The 12133-nt window shown below is 53.5% G+C and overlaps 1 protein-coding gene across 5 annotated transcripts in view; it reads left to right on the plus strand.

The window, feature by feature from the left end:
- The window catches only part of LOC308597122 (phospholipid-transporting ATPase ID-like), a 75693-nt gene that overhangs the window by 12427 nt on the left and 51133 nt on the right, over positions 1-12133 (plus strand). For 4 of the 5 annotated variants that reach the window (XM_081212680.1, XM_081212679.1, XM_081212677.1 and 1 more), the window contains exon 3: positions 10981-11039. In XM_081212680.1, coding sequence (XP_081068806.1) covers positions 10981-11039 — 59 coding nt within the window. Of the gene's footprint in view, positions 1-829; positions 929-4705; positions 4909-10980; positions 11040-12133 lie in introns of all 5 variants that reach the window. The other variant, XM_081212678.1, reaches the window with a different exon arrangement.

Raw genomic sequence — 12133 nt, forward strand, 5'->3', positions numbered from 1 at the left:
TGCATTTTGGTTTGTGTGTTTCGGGAGGGGGTGGGGAGGCTGAATTTCTCGTTTTGTGCTCAATGGGCAGCTTAAGCAAGAAGGGAGGAAATTGTGCAACCTGCCAGATCATTGCCTGCTGATTCCTCCTCTGAAAGGCTTTGACTTGTCCACGCAAAGTCCCCCTTCGCTCGCCCTGGCCAAGAGATGTTTGGAAATTGGTCCGCCCCTTTCATGCAGGAGGGAAAGTGGGGCTTGGCTGCTCCTGCGAGGTTTATCTCTCACCCACCCCTCACCCCAAACTTATTTCTTGCAGGAGAGCGGCCCAATAGGAAACCACGAGTTTTGTGTGAAGCCAACAGCCGTCAGTTGGGGGGGGGGAGAGATTCAAGGCTGCCCAGTGATCTTTATTCCAAGGAAAGCTTACCTATATTTCTTTGTGCTGTGGTTTAAAACAGTTTAAATGCAAGCAGTCGATAGCACACATGAACCAGACCTTAAATGGCTTTCAAAACACCCTCATTATGTAACAGTGGCGCCATGAATAGTTCCCGTGTCTTGCAAGCCCCCTTTTGGGTCCTTCCTGTCTTCCTCTTCCTCCTCCCTCCAGTCTCTCCTGGCCTCCCTCTCCCTCCAACTGCCACCAACTGACTTTCCCTTTCTTAGAACTTTCCCAGCGCTCTCTTCCTCAGACACCCCCCCCACATCCTGCCAACTCAGGAGAGGGTGCATGGCACCCATCCCCCCACAATCGCCCCCCCCCCCCCCCCGCTGGCCGTGGCTGGAGAGTGTGGCTGGGCAGAGCTGCTCTCCTGGGGAAACCTCCAATAAATGTATGTTTATGATTTAGGGGGGCTGCGTATGACAGCGTCTGGGGAGCTGATTTGGCCAGGGGAAAAGATGAGAAGAGCAAATATCCAGAAGGAAAGCGCAGGATGTCTGAGCTGAAGTAGGTCTCCCGCCCCTCACCCTTCCGAAACAATTCCCTCTTTTGAAAAGACCAGAACCCCTAATGCTGCAAAGGATGGGGCGGGGGCGGGTGGAAACCTGTTCTGTAGCCTCAGGCCAGGCGGGTGGGAAACAGGTTTGGGGTGGGCCTGAGCTCAGTGGGAGCTGGAGCTTTGCATGCAGGGAGGTCCTGGCTTCAGCCAGGAGACCTTCAGGAAGGGCTTGGAAAGACCCAGGCGGAGACCCTGCCAGGCAGTGGGTGCAGAAGATGGGCTTGGCTAGCAGCTTCCAGAACAAACCTTCCCTGAGCTCTGGCTCCGAGGAGATGCTGTGAGTTATGAGAAAGAGGCCAAGTGTGCCTTGTTGTAGCTCCTGAATCAGGAAGCCTCAGGGGGACCACGGGAGCAGCACAGAATCCGAGGCAGAACCACATCAGTCTCTCTGAGGTCCAGCAGCCCAACTAGCCAAGGACCTGCCCAAGGCTGGCATGGGGCTGTGCTGGGCCACAGCTGGGGCTCCTCTGGCCTCTGTGACCTGGTGGCCGTGGCATGTGATGATGGGTCAAGCGGCACACGCAGTAGAGCCGAGCCCTGGCTTGCAGCCGAGGAAAGTTGAGAATGTAAGAAGAGTCTGTGGACCCAGCCAGTGACCCCTCTAGCCGAGCGTCCTGTTCTAGGTGCCTCTTTGGGAAACCTGCAAGCAGCATTCAAGCAGAAAAGTTCTCCTGCCATTTCCAGCAACTGGAAAAAGCATCGCTGCCTCTGTGGAGGCAGAGCAGAGTCATCCTGGCTAGGAGCCCTTTATAGCCCTTCTTCAGCTGCCTTGCAAAGACCAAGATGGGAAGGGGCTTCCAGTATAGCAAAGCCCCTTCAGGAGCCCCCTCGCCTTTCCACTTTCTGGCCTTGTTGCTTTGGCGCAGCTGCAAACACATCTATTTATTCCCACATTTGGAGCTGGAAGACGAAAAGGGGCTTGTCTGTTTCCTGGCTGGCCTCTGGCTCAGCCTTCTCCGCCTTGACCGTTTCCTGCATTTCTTTGCACTTATCCTGGCTTCATGGGAAAAGGTGGACAGAGCAAAGGCTTTCGAAGAGAACAAAGGCCAGCAGAGACATTTACTGGAAAGTCAAAGGATCCCGGCAGAAGGTGGAAAACCCCACTTGGCCCTCGCCCAACTTAAGAGGAGGAGTCTGAGTCTGAGTCGCTGTCTGTGCCCTTGAAGCCATGCAAGCAGCAGCAGCCGTCCCTCCTGGAGGCAGAACTGATAACAGAAGAGCCTCTTAGCCGAGGTGGAACATCACCTCCTTCCTCCTGTCCTCTTTCAGATGTGGATATTTAGGAGGGGACTGAGCCTCTTGTGGGAACAAGGTGCTGTGAAACTGCAGCAGGAGTTTGGGTTCTCCTTTGGAGAGATGAATGTGTTGCTCCCCCCCAACAGCTCTTTGTGTGGATCTGAGCAGGAGGAGAGAAAGCAAAGACCAGCCTGGGAAGGGGGGTGCTTGGGAGCTTCCTATCGGGGCACCTTCTCTGCTTCTTAGGGGAACTCCCCAGCCTCCTTCCCTCCAGATGTTCTGGACTCTTCAGGCCTGGATCTCCAATGCCTGGGAAGAAGAAGAAGAAGAAGAAGAAGAAGAGTTTGGATCTGATATCCCACTTTATCACTACCCTAAGGAGTCTCAAAAGACATGGGTGGCTCTGTGAGTTAAACCACAGAGCCTAGGGCTTGCCAATCAGGTCAGCGGTTCGAATCCCTGCGACGGGGTGAGCTCCTGTTGCTCAGTCCCTGCTCCTGCCAACCTAGCAGTTTGAAAGCACCTTTAAGGAGTCTCAAAGTGGCTCACATTCTCCTTTCCCTTCCTCCCCCACAACAAACCCTCTGTGAGGTGAGTGGGGCTGAGAGACCTCAAAGAAGTGTGACTAGCCCAAGGCCACCCAGCAGCTGCATGTGGAGGAGCGGAGACGCGAACCCGGTTCACCAGATTACGAGTCCACTGCTCTTAACCACTACACCACACTGGCTCTCACAAGGGAGCCTTGGTCAGGCTGGCTGGGACTGATAGAAGCTAAGAGTCCAGAACATCTGGAAGGCACCAGGTTGGCCAAGGCTGACCAGAAGCCTGCAGGTGCTGGAGGTGCCGTTTGCATGGCATTTGGGCTTCCAGGAGGAAGTGAAGCAGCTGCTGGTTTTGCTTTCTGCCATAGGAGTGGCAAAGGGCAGAAGAGGAGGAAACAGGAGGAGGAGATGGGCTTCGAAAGAGGTGCAGGTGGCCTGGGGGTTGGGGGATGCAGGGCAGATACTGGGAATCTCACTATTAAGTAAATCACAGAGAAGCAGGAAAGTCCCTTGGCCCACCTGCATAAGGGCATGAGAGTGACCCTTCTCCACCCCAGAGTGAAATGGAATATTTTGTCCTGGGAAAGGGAGGCTGTCCCTGGTGGTTCAGACAGAATACATCTGGTTGCAGCAGCATTGGCATCAACAAGAAGACCTCCCACCACACTGCCACCGTCCTCTGAACTTCTGTGTGGAGCATAAGGGATTCGTGGGACTTGTCAGCCGTTGGTCTCCTGGGCCGGTTGCTGGAAGGTCTCCTGAGTCCAGCTTTGATGAGGTTCTCCTGGATCAATCCCATGCTTTGCTCACAGGGAATCTCCTCCATCCCTTCCCTACTTCCAGAACCAAGATGATGGCAAAAGAAGAGCTCCCAGGAAAAGTCTGGAGATCATTTCTGGCACGCCAGGAGACTTCGCCTGCTCCAATCCCAGCAGCTGGTCTAAGAGCTTCAGGAGGTCCCCCTCCGCTTTGCAGTGGGTGGTGTTGGCGGGCACAAGACCTTGGGCTACCCAGCTGGATCTCCCACCTTTATACCAGGAGCACCCCTCCTGCAGGGACTTGTCACTTCAGCCTCGAAGGCGCCCTGGAGCATCCCTGCCACGAAAGGGGCTACTCCGAAGGAAAAGCCCACCTGCCTGCAGTTACCTGTGCTAGTCATCCGTAGTCCATCTCTGGGAAACACAAATAGCAGACTCCACCCAGCAAGCCACCTTCTCTGGAGTCCTGGCCCTGCTCCATCTGACTCAGGAGTGTCTCTGCTGACTGACAGAAGCTGTCAAAGACCTGGGTCGCAGGAAGGTCCTTTGCCAGCCCTACACCACCAGACCTTTTCGATGGGGATGAATCTGGGACACAACGTGCATGCAAAGTGCAAGGGATCCAAGCCCCCCACCATCATCTCCAGCTCCCAGAACTTTCTCCTGAGCCCAACCATCAAGTCTGGCATCCTCTGCTTCAGGGGCTACAGCTTCCACCAGCCCCAACCAGTATGGCTAGTTGTGAACAGTCAGGTGGCACCTGAAGGGCTCCGCTGGCACAAGGGGGTCCCCAAGACCCCTTTATTGGTCCCTGGGTGGGGGCTGCTCTTGGTACCTAGCGCAGGCAGAAGAGGTTGTCTACCCTGAAGTCACAGGCTTCTCTGCCTTGAGGTGTGACATCTCTTACCTGAGTCACCTGCGGCAGGTGACTTGCTTGTGGCCTCTGCTGGGCTGCTCTCATGGGAAGGATCCTTCTTGGGTTTGACCTCCCAGTAGGTAGGGAGGTGGGGGGACCACAGTCCCTCCTCTTTATCACTCTAGGAGACCCATCAACTTCCCAGGTAGTTGGCGGGAGTTAGAACCAGGTAGAGGAAGCAGTGGCGACTTGCGGTCATGTGACCACAATTTTTGCATGTGAGTGAGTGAATGGATAACGCTTCTGCTGCCCCTCCCTCCCTCCTCTCTGCAGGGGACCTCTAGCTCCTTAGTAAGCGAGAGACACCTGCCAATCAATCCCGCCCACAGCACCATGGAGTTCTCTTGCCTGGACTGATTTCTTCAAAATGGGGTAGATTCTTCCCGCGGTGCTGCCAGATGCTGCATTCATGAGTGAGAACGGTGTCCGCCGTCAATATCACCGTTTAGATGCCCTCCTTTCCTGGGTCTCGACAGGTGCGAATAAATAACAGCATTTGTTCTTAGCGCTAAAGTAGACTTGAGTCAGGGCCCCATAGCGCCAGCTCACTAACCAGAGGGATCTGGGATTTACGGAGGGTGCTTAGAACTCTAGCTCCGTGAGGAGGTCAACTGCAGTTCCCAGGATTTTGGGGAGGGGGCTAAGTGCTTTAAGTTTGCTCTGCATAGATGGTGTAGCTGTGACGGGTGTCTGCCTGTTTGCTTGACTGACAGGGGCACTTCTCCCAAGTCTCCTAAATGGCACAAAGATGGTGGCGCATGAGAGAGTTGCCCCTTTTTCTTTATGCCTTTGCTTGTTTCCATTTCTTCCACTCTGCATTTCTCCACTAAAGTCCATGCAGGGTGGCTTGCAATGAAACATCAGTTTGTGAGAAATAATTATAATTATTTATACCCCACCTTTTCCCCTAATAAGGACTCAAGGCGGTTTAGAGGTAAAAATCATGAACACAAAACAGCAAAAGCCAACCATCCCTTGTAGATGACATGGACACTGACCAGTAGGGCCCTGAGACACATAACCCTCTTCCACATAGTGCAACCTCAATGGCTTTGCTTGCCGGGAGAAAGACCCCCCCCCCACATTTCCCTAGGGGCTCCTGGGGAACACCAAGACATTGTGACCCCTAGCAGCCGAGGTGTTTGCTGGATCGTGCTCAGCAATTCAGTCCTCCCTGCGGATTCCTTGCACAAAAGCCCTGCTGTCTGGGGAAGCCCTGGGCTCCAGCTCCCCTTATCTCTCTTGCTGTTTAATCATTGACCCTCCCGCTGAGGGCAGGCAGCCTGTCTTGGTCCCCCTGCTCTGGAGAAAGGCTCTCTGGATTCGTGCGGATGAATCCAGCCATTATCCGCCAGACCAGAAATGGCTCTGAGGTCTCTGGAGTCCCACCACCTCTCAAGAAGGAGGGCCAAGACTGCGGCTGAGCGGCCAGAGCTTGTCCTTTCGGGTGAGTGAGCTGGGGGGTGGGGCTGCCCCCAGATCCTTGACTTCGAACCCAGGTGTCAGCCGTGACCCTGGTGACAGAGCGAGGAAGAGGGCGTCCGAGTGTGCCAGGGTGCCTTATCTCTCGCAGCGGAATAAACAAAGTCTGCATTGCAGCAGGTTGGACTAGACGCAACATTTTACCTCGCGGAGCGCATCCTTGAGCACTCATTCCACAGCGTAAGAACAGGATAGAAATCTTAAACACATTGTTGTGACAGGACTGGTGTCACAACTCTCCCACCGGCACCGGTGCTATTTTAAGACACTCTGGAAAATTAAAGGTTTCATCTCCTCCTTTAGAGACTATGAGGCTCCTGTGGGAGCATCTTTTAAGAACATGGCTTTTGAAAAGGGTCTGAAGATCTGTGGCCGAGAGAAGGGGGTTCGGGCCACCTGCACACAACTTGCTTGCGGAGCGGAGGCACAATGCCACAAGTGCTTGCATGCGCCTGCGGTCGTATGTGCATTGCGCGCTGCCCCGCAATCTCTGAATGGTGGGAGATTCCAGGGGTTCCAAGTACTTGCCCAGATTTTGTGTTTGCATTTGGGAATGAGGCGCAGTGAAGACACACTGGTGTCTTTATGATCGATGGTTTGTTGACACATACATGCCGCCTGAGCCTGCGAAAGAGGGGTTCACAGCACTGACACCCCAAAAGAGTCTTGCTTCTCCCAGAGATGCAGCCTTGAATTCAAGCAGAAGTCAGCCTCTCTCTCTGCTTGCTGCCTTGATTTTAGGTAACACCACTCAAAATTCAACTCTAAACTCTGGCTTTTGTCCCCCCCCCTTACCTGTGAGTTAACAGGTGGGCCCCACCCATTTGCCCTCCCCCACAGAGCCCCTTCCTTGGCTCTCCTCCCCTTGCGAGAAGGCTAGCCGGGATATTCCAAGATTCAGAAACCTCAATTAGATTTTAACACCTGCCTTGTTGTTGAGTCGTTTAGTCGTGTCCGCCTCTTCGCGTTCCTGCCAGTTTTTAATTGTGTGAGTAGATCAGAGTCTCTTGGAAGTTGGCTGTCCCTGGCTAGATGATCCGGGGGGGGGGGGGTACAACTCTGCAATTCTTTGATTCTATGACCTCTGGTTGGCCACTGCAAGAACAGGATTCTAGACTAGATCCTTTGGCCTGATCCTGCAGGCTCTTCTTGTGTTCTCCGTTGAGGGAGGCGGCTTGGAGTGAATCACAACCGCAACCCTGCACTGGAGTTGGGTGGGGAGAAGGTATCTCTGTACTAGGCAGGCCCAACTCAGTCCTGGGCAATTTCCTCCTTTCTTGCACCAGGTGGGCTGAGGTTGCAATCCGTCGCACCACCACCGTTGCTGCTGACTTCATGCCCCATTGAGTTTGTGTGTTCGGCAGCAGCAGCAGCAGCCCCTTCCGCCAGCCCAGATGTCCCGCCCACTGTCCAGATGTTGCTCTGTGGCATCTTTCCCAAATCTCACTGCCTGGGGCAGCGGAGAGAAAGGACTCCAGTTTCTCCCGCGAGAATCTTGTTTATTTTCCACATTGTGAAATCGGAGGTTGGATGAGTCATTCCCTCCAGTGTACTTAAAAAAAACAAAAAAACCCACTCTTTCCCCACCTCCCTTCCTTTCCTCCCAAATATGTGGGTTGATGTGCATCTCCTGACCCAGCCATGAGTTTCAGTGGGGAATTCAAATCTGGGTCTTCTTGACCTGACAGTCGTCGTGCCTCCTCCTGCCCCATTTCTTAAATGCAAGGGGCTGAGAGGCATCCTTTGCAGACCCATTAACTCTGAACCCCAAAATGTGGGGTCCTCTCCAAACCTGTGCCAAAGTTTTGCCAGGGTTTGGGGGGTTGCAGCATTTTGCAGCAAACCCCCCACATTTTGCAGCACCCCACAAACTAGCAATTGATAGATCAAACATGGGGATTATACTTACCATTAACTACGAACCCCAAACTGCCTGCTCTCAGGCAGCCCATTGGCCATGGGAGATAAATGCCAGGGGGCTGAGCAGACCAGGTCACACCATGGATTCACCCCAAGAAGAAGGGGTGGTGGTTTTTGGCTGCTACCCTCCAAGGCAGACGAGGGAGATGGGCAAAGTTCAGTCAGAATCCCCTCCTGGCTTCCCAGCAGTCATTCATATATGATGATGTTGCTGTTGTTGTTTAGTCGTGTCCGCCTCTTCGTGACCCCCTGGACCAGAGCACGCCAGGCACTCCTGTCTTCCACTGCCTCCCGCAGTTTGGTCAAACTCATGCTGGTAGCGTTGAGAACATTGTCCAACCATCTCGTCCTCTGTCATCCCCTTCTCCTTGCGCCCTCCATCTTTCCCAACATCAGGGTCTTTTCCAGGGAGTTTTCTCTTCTCATGAGGTGGCCAAAGTCTTGGAGCCTCAGCTTCAGGATCTGTCCTTCCAGTGAGCACTCAGGGCTGATTTCCTTCAGAATGGAGAGGTTGGATCTTCTTGCAGTCCATGGGCCTCTCAAGAGTCTCCTCCAGCACCAGAATTCAAAAGCATCCATTCTTTGGCGATCAGCCTTAGGAGGAACAGTTGAGGGAGTTTAGCCCATGGAAGAGAAGCGGTGATAGGACAGCCCTCTTCAGATATCTCCAGGGATGGAGCAAGCTTCTTTTCTGCTGCTCCAGAGTGTAGGACCTGAACCAAGGGATTCAAATGGCCAGAAAGGAGATTCTGACTCAACATTGGAAGGCGGTGGACTCTCCTTCGCAGGAGGTTTTGTAGCAGAGATGTCCACCTGTCGGGGTTTTCTTCAGCTGTGATTCCTGCGTTGCAGGACTAGATGGCCCTTGGTGTCTCTTCTAACTCTTCAGTTCTGTGCTGGGTGCCAGAAATCTCCCTGCTCTGCTTTTCTGTCTTCACCCTCCCTGGGGTTCAAGAGCTGCCATGCAGAGGACCCTTCCAGGTTCTCAACACCTTGTAGGTGGGATTCCATCAGAGGTTGCCAAATTCAGGTTTCTGCCCTCCGTGTTGATTTGGCGCTCTTTGGTTCCTCCTTCTTGAGGAGGAGTCCAGAATAGACTGGGAGCGGTCAACAGCAGCTGAAAAGGGGGGGAGGATCAGAAGACCCCCAGTGGAAGGAGCCTTGATGGATGCATGCGGCTTCCAGGATCAGAGACAGGATGGGAACAGCAAGAGGCTTAGAACGTGGCTGTTGCATCTAGTCCTGCATTTGAGCTTCCTCTCTGGTTGGCTACTGCCAAAAACAGGTCTCTAGACAGGATGGGCCCCCTTTAGCCTGATCCATGCCCAGAGCTCCCTCCTTGGGAGGGAGTTGAAGGTGTCCTGGTGTGTCCTCCATCCCTTGCTTTCCTTGCAATTCCTGTCCCGTTTTATGACTCCTATCTCATCTTCGCTCTGCCTTTATCTCCTCCACCCTTAACCTTTGTCCCAGGCGACACACTTGGCTTGCACAGACCTTTGGGTCCCGGCCTTATCAGTTCTGCACAGACCTTAGCCTGGTGTCGGTGGTGCTGGCTCCCGGCAGGTGGCTTGTAAAGCAGGAAAAGGAAGGGCGTTCCTGGATGTGCATCCCACCTCTAGCCGGTCCCAAGTGGCTGCAGGACCCACAGACACCTTGGGGAGGGAGAACATCAGAAGAGCTTGCTGGATCAGGCCAGAGACCCACTTAGTCCAGCCTCCGGTTCTGCCTGTGGGAAACAAGCAACTGGGATTCAGAAGCATTGCCAGCTGGAGGCAGAGTGTAGCTGTTGCAGCTCATGGCCACACTTGCGTTTAAGAACATGGATAAACAGATTTTTAAACAGAGGTTGGGCGGCCCTCTGTCAGGGATTCTCTAAGTGTCATTCCTGCACTGGACTAGATAAGGGTCCCTTCCTGCTCCACAGTTCTATGATTTTCATGTATCTCTAATAGATAATAATAATAATAATAATAATAATAATAATAATAATAATAATAATAATAATAATATATTATTTATACCCCGCCCATCTGGCTGGGTTTCCCCAGCCACTCTGGGCGGCTTCTAGCAAAATATTAAAACACAATAATTCATGAAATATTAAAAGCTTCCCTAAAAAGGGCTGGTCTTTTAAAAGTCCGATAGTTGTTTATTTCTTTGACATCTGATGGGAGGGCATTCCACAGGGAGGGCACCACTACCAAGAAGGCCCTCTGTCTGGTTCCCCGTAACCTCACTTCTCGCAGGGAGGGAACCGCCAGAAGTGTCAGCATCGCCCCAGAGCCAGTGCACCAACTGGACTCTTGCACCTCAACCCCGACTGGGCTAGGCGAGCTGGGAAGCACCGCCAGAGACCTCCTTCTCACAGGAAACGGTCACAGTGCTGTGGACTCACAGCTCAGAGCTGAGAGCACCGGATTCACTGTCTCAATAGTACAGTCGTTGCGCAGCAGAGTTTTGCAGAGTCTTGCAGAGTATAAACCACTCGGAGAGCAGCTCTGTAAAATATCTTCCTTTTATTCTATAACTACAACTATGATACAAAACTATATACAGAGCTGAATATTCTAAGCATAAATCAATGCTACACTGAGAGTCTGCAGCTGCTCTTAGCAGCAATCTTATCTCTAGGATCTCTAACACTCTCACTCTCTCCGATACACTGACTGACTCTCTCTCACTCACACACACACAGAGATATGTTGCTGGGCAGAATAAGTAGATAGGCAGGACACGCCTCCTTCTCTCTGTGGAGTCAGCAGAGACCATCAGGAGATGGTCAGGAGATTCTTGGGTATGGGAGGGGTGAAATCTCCTCAAGAAGACCCTCGGGAGATGGACCCCAGTGTCTGAGGTGCAGGCGCTCCTTCAGGTCTACTGGGCCGAGGCCGTTCAGGGCTTTCAAGGTCAGCACCTACACTTTGAATTGTGCTTGGAAACGTCCTGGGAGCCAATGTAGGTCTTTCAAGACCGGTGTTATATGGTCTCGGCGGCCGCCCCCAGTCACCAGTCTAGCTGCCGCCTTCTGGATTAATTGCAGTTTCTGGGTCACCTTCAAAGGTAGCCCCACATAGAGCTCATCTCCAAGCTGTGTTCAAGTCCCATTTTGTGTCCCTCTGTCTTAACCTCTTCTCTCTCCTCCACAGAGCATGAGAGGCACCTTCGCGCCAACGACCGAGCCTTCAACCTCCAGTTTGAATATGCCGTAAGTAACTGGGCACTAGCAGCTGCGTATGCCAGCCGAGCTCGAGCCAAATGGTCGCAGAGCAAGAGCTGCTGCCTGTTTAGAGTTGCCACTTGGAGAGTGTGGGGAGCTTGCGGGGGGGGGGGGGAGTTACTCTGCTGGCAGGGGCGGGGAGCACCTTGGAGTTGCCAGGCGGAGTTTTACACACTGCCAGTTAGAGAGTTGCACTAGGACCTGAGAGACCAGGGTTCAAATCTCCCCACTTGGCCATGATGCTCTCTGGGTGACCCATCCCAGGGGGCAGCTGATGCCTGACCTGCTGGAGTGTCTGGGCACTAGAATAGCATATGGGTCTGTTTGTTTTGCTGCAGCTCTTCCAGCTGGCAATGGAGTCTTGTTGTTGAGTCGTTTAGCCGTGTCTGCCTCTTCGTGACCCCCTGGACCAGAGCACGCCAGGCCCTCCTGTCTTCCACTGCCTCCCGCAGTTTGGTCAAACTCATGCTGGTAGCTTCGAGAACACTGTCCCACCATCTCGTCCTCTGTCGTCCCCTTCTCCTTGTGCCCTCCATCTTTCCCAACATCAGGGTCTTTCCCAGGGAGTCTTCTCTTCTCATGAGGTGGCCAAAGTCTTGGAGCCTCAGCTTCACGATCTGTCTTGGAAGCCTGCAAAAGCAGGAACTCAAGCAAAGCACCCACTAAACAGATGTTTGCAGGGAGCGGGAAAGGGGAGCAGCCAGAGCATTGCAAAGCTCTGGACAGCACTGCTGGCGCCATGGCACTTGGCTTCTTTTCCCCATTGCAGCCCCCCAGTGAAGTGCGGGGAAAGTGGTGGGGCAGAGGCAAAGTTGCTCAGACTTGTGCTTCTTAGGTGCAGGACAAGATGAAGTGTGGGTGAGCCCTCCGTGGAAGCAAAGAGCCCCACTGTACCCCCACAGATGGAGAGAGTCTCTGGGGTCTTCTGGGTGTGCCCCACGGACAGCCTTTGCAACACTGGCAGTGGCCCAGCCCTGGGCTCCTGCAGAGTGACTTCCAGCCGAGTTCCTGGTGCTGAAGGTACTTGGCAAACCAGTCCCCTTCCTCCTCGTGAGGCGTTTTCCTGCCACAGAGCCTCAGGG

This window comes from Podarcis bocagei (genome assembly GCF_964188305.1).
Source record: "Podarcis bocagei genome assembly, chromosome: 11".
Classification (NCBI taxonomy): Eukaryota; Metazoa; Chordata; class Lepidosauria; order Squamata; family Lacertidae; genus Podarcis; species Podarcis bocagei.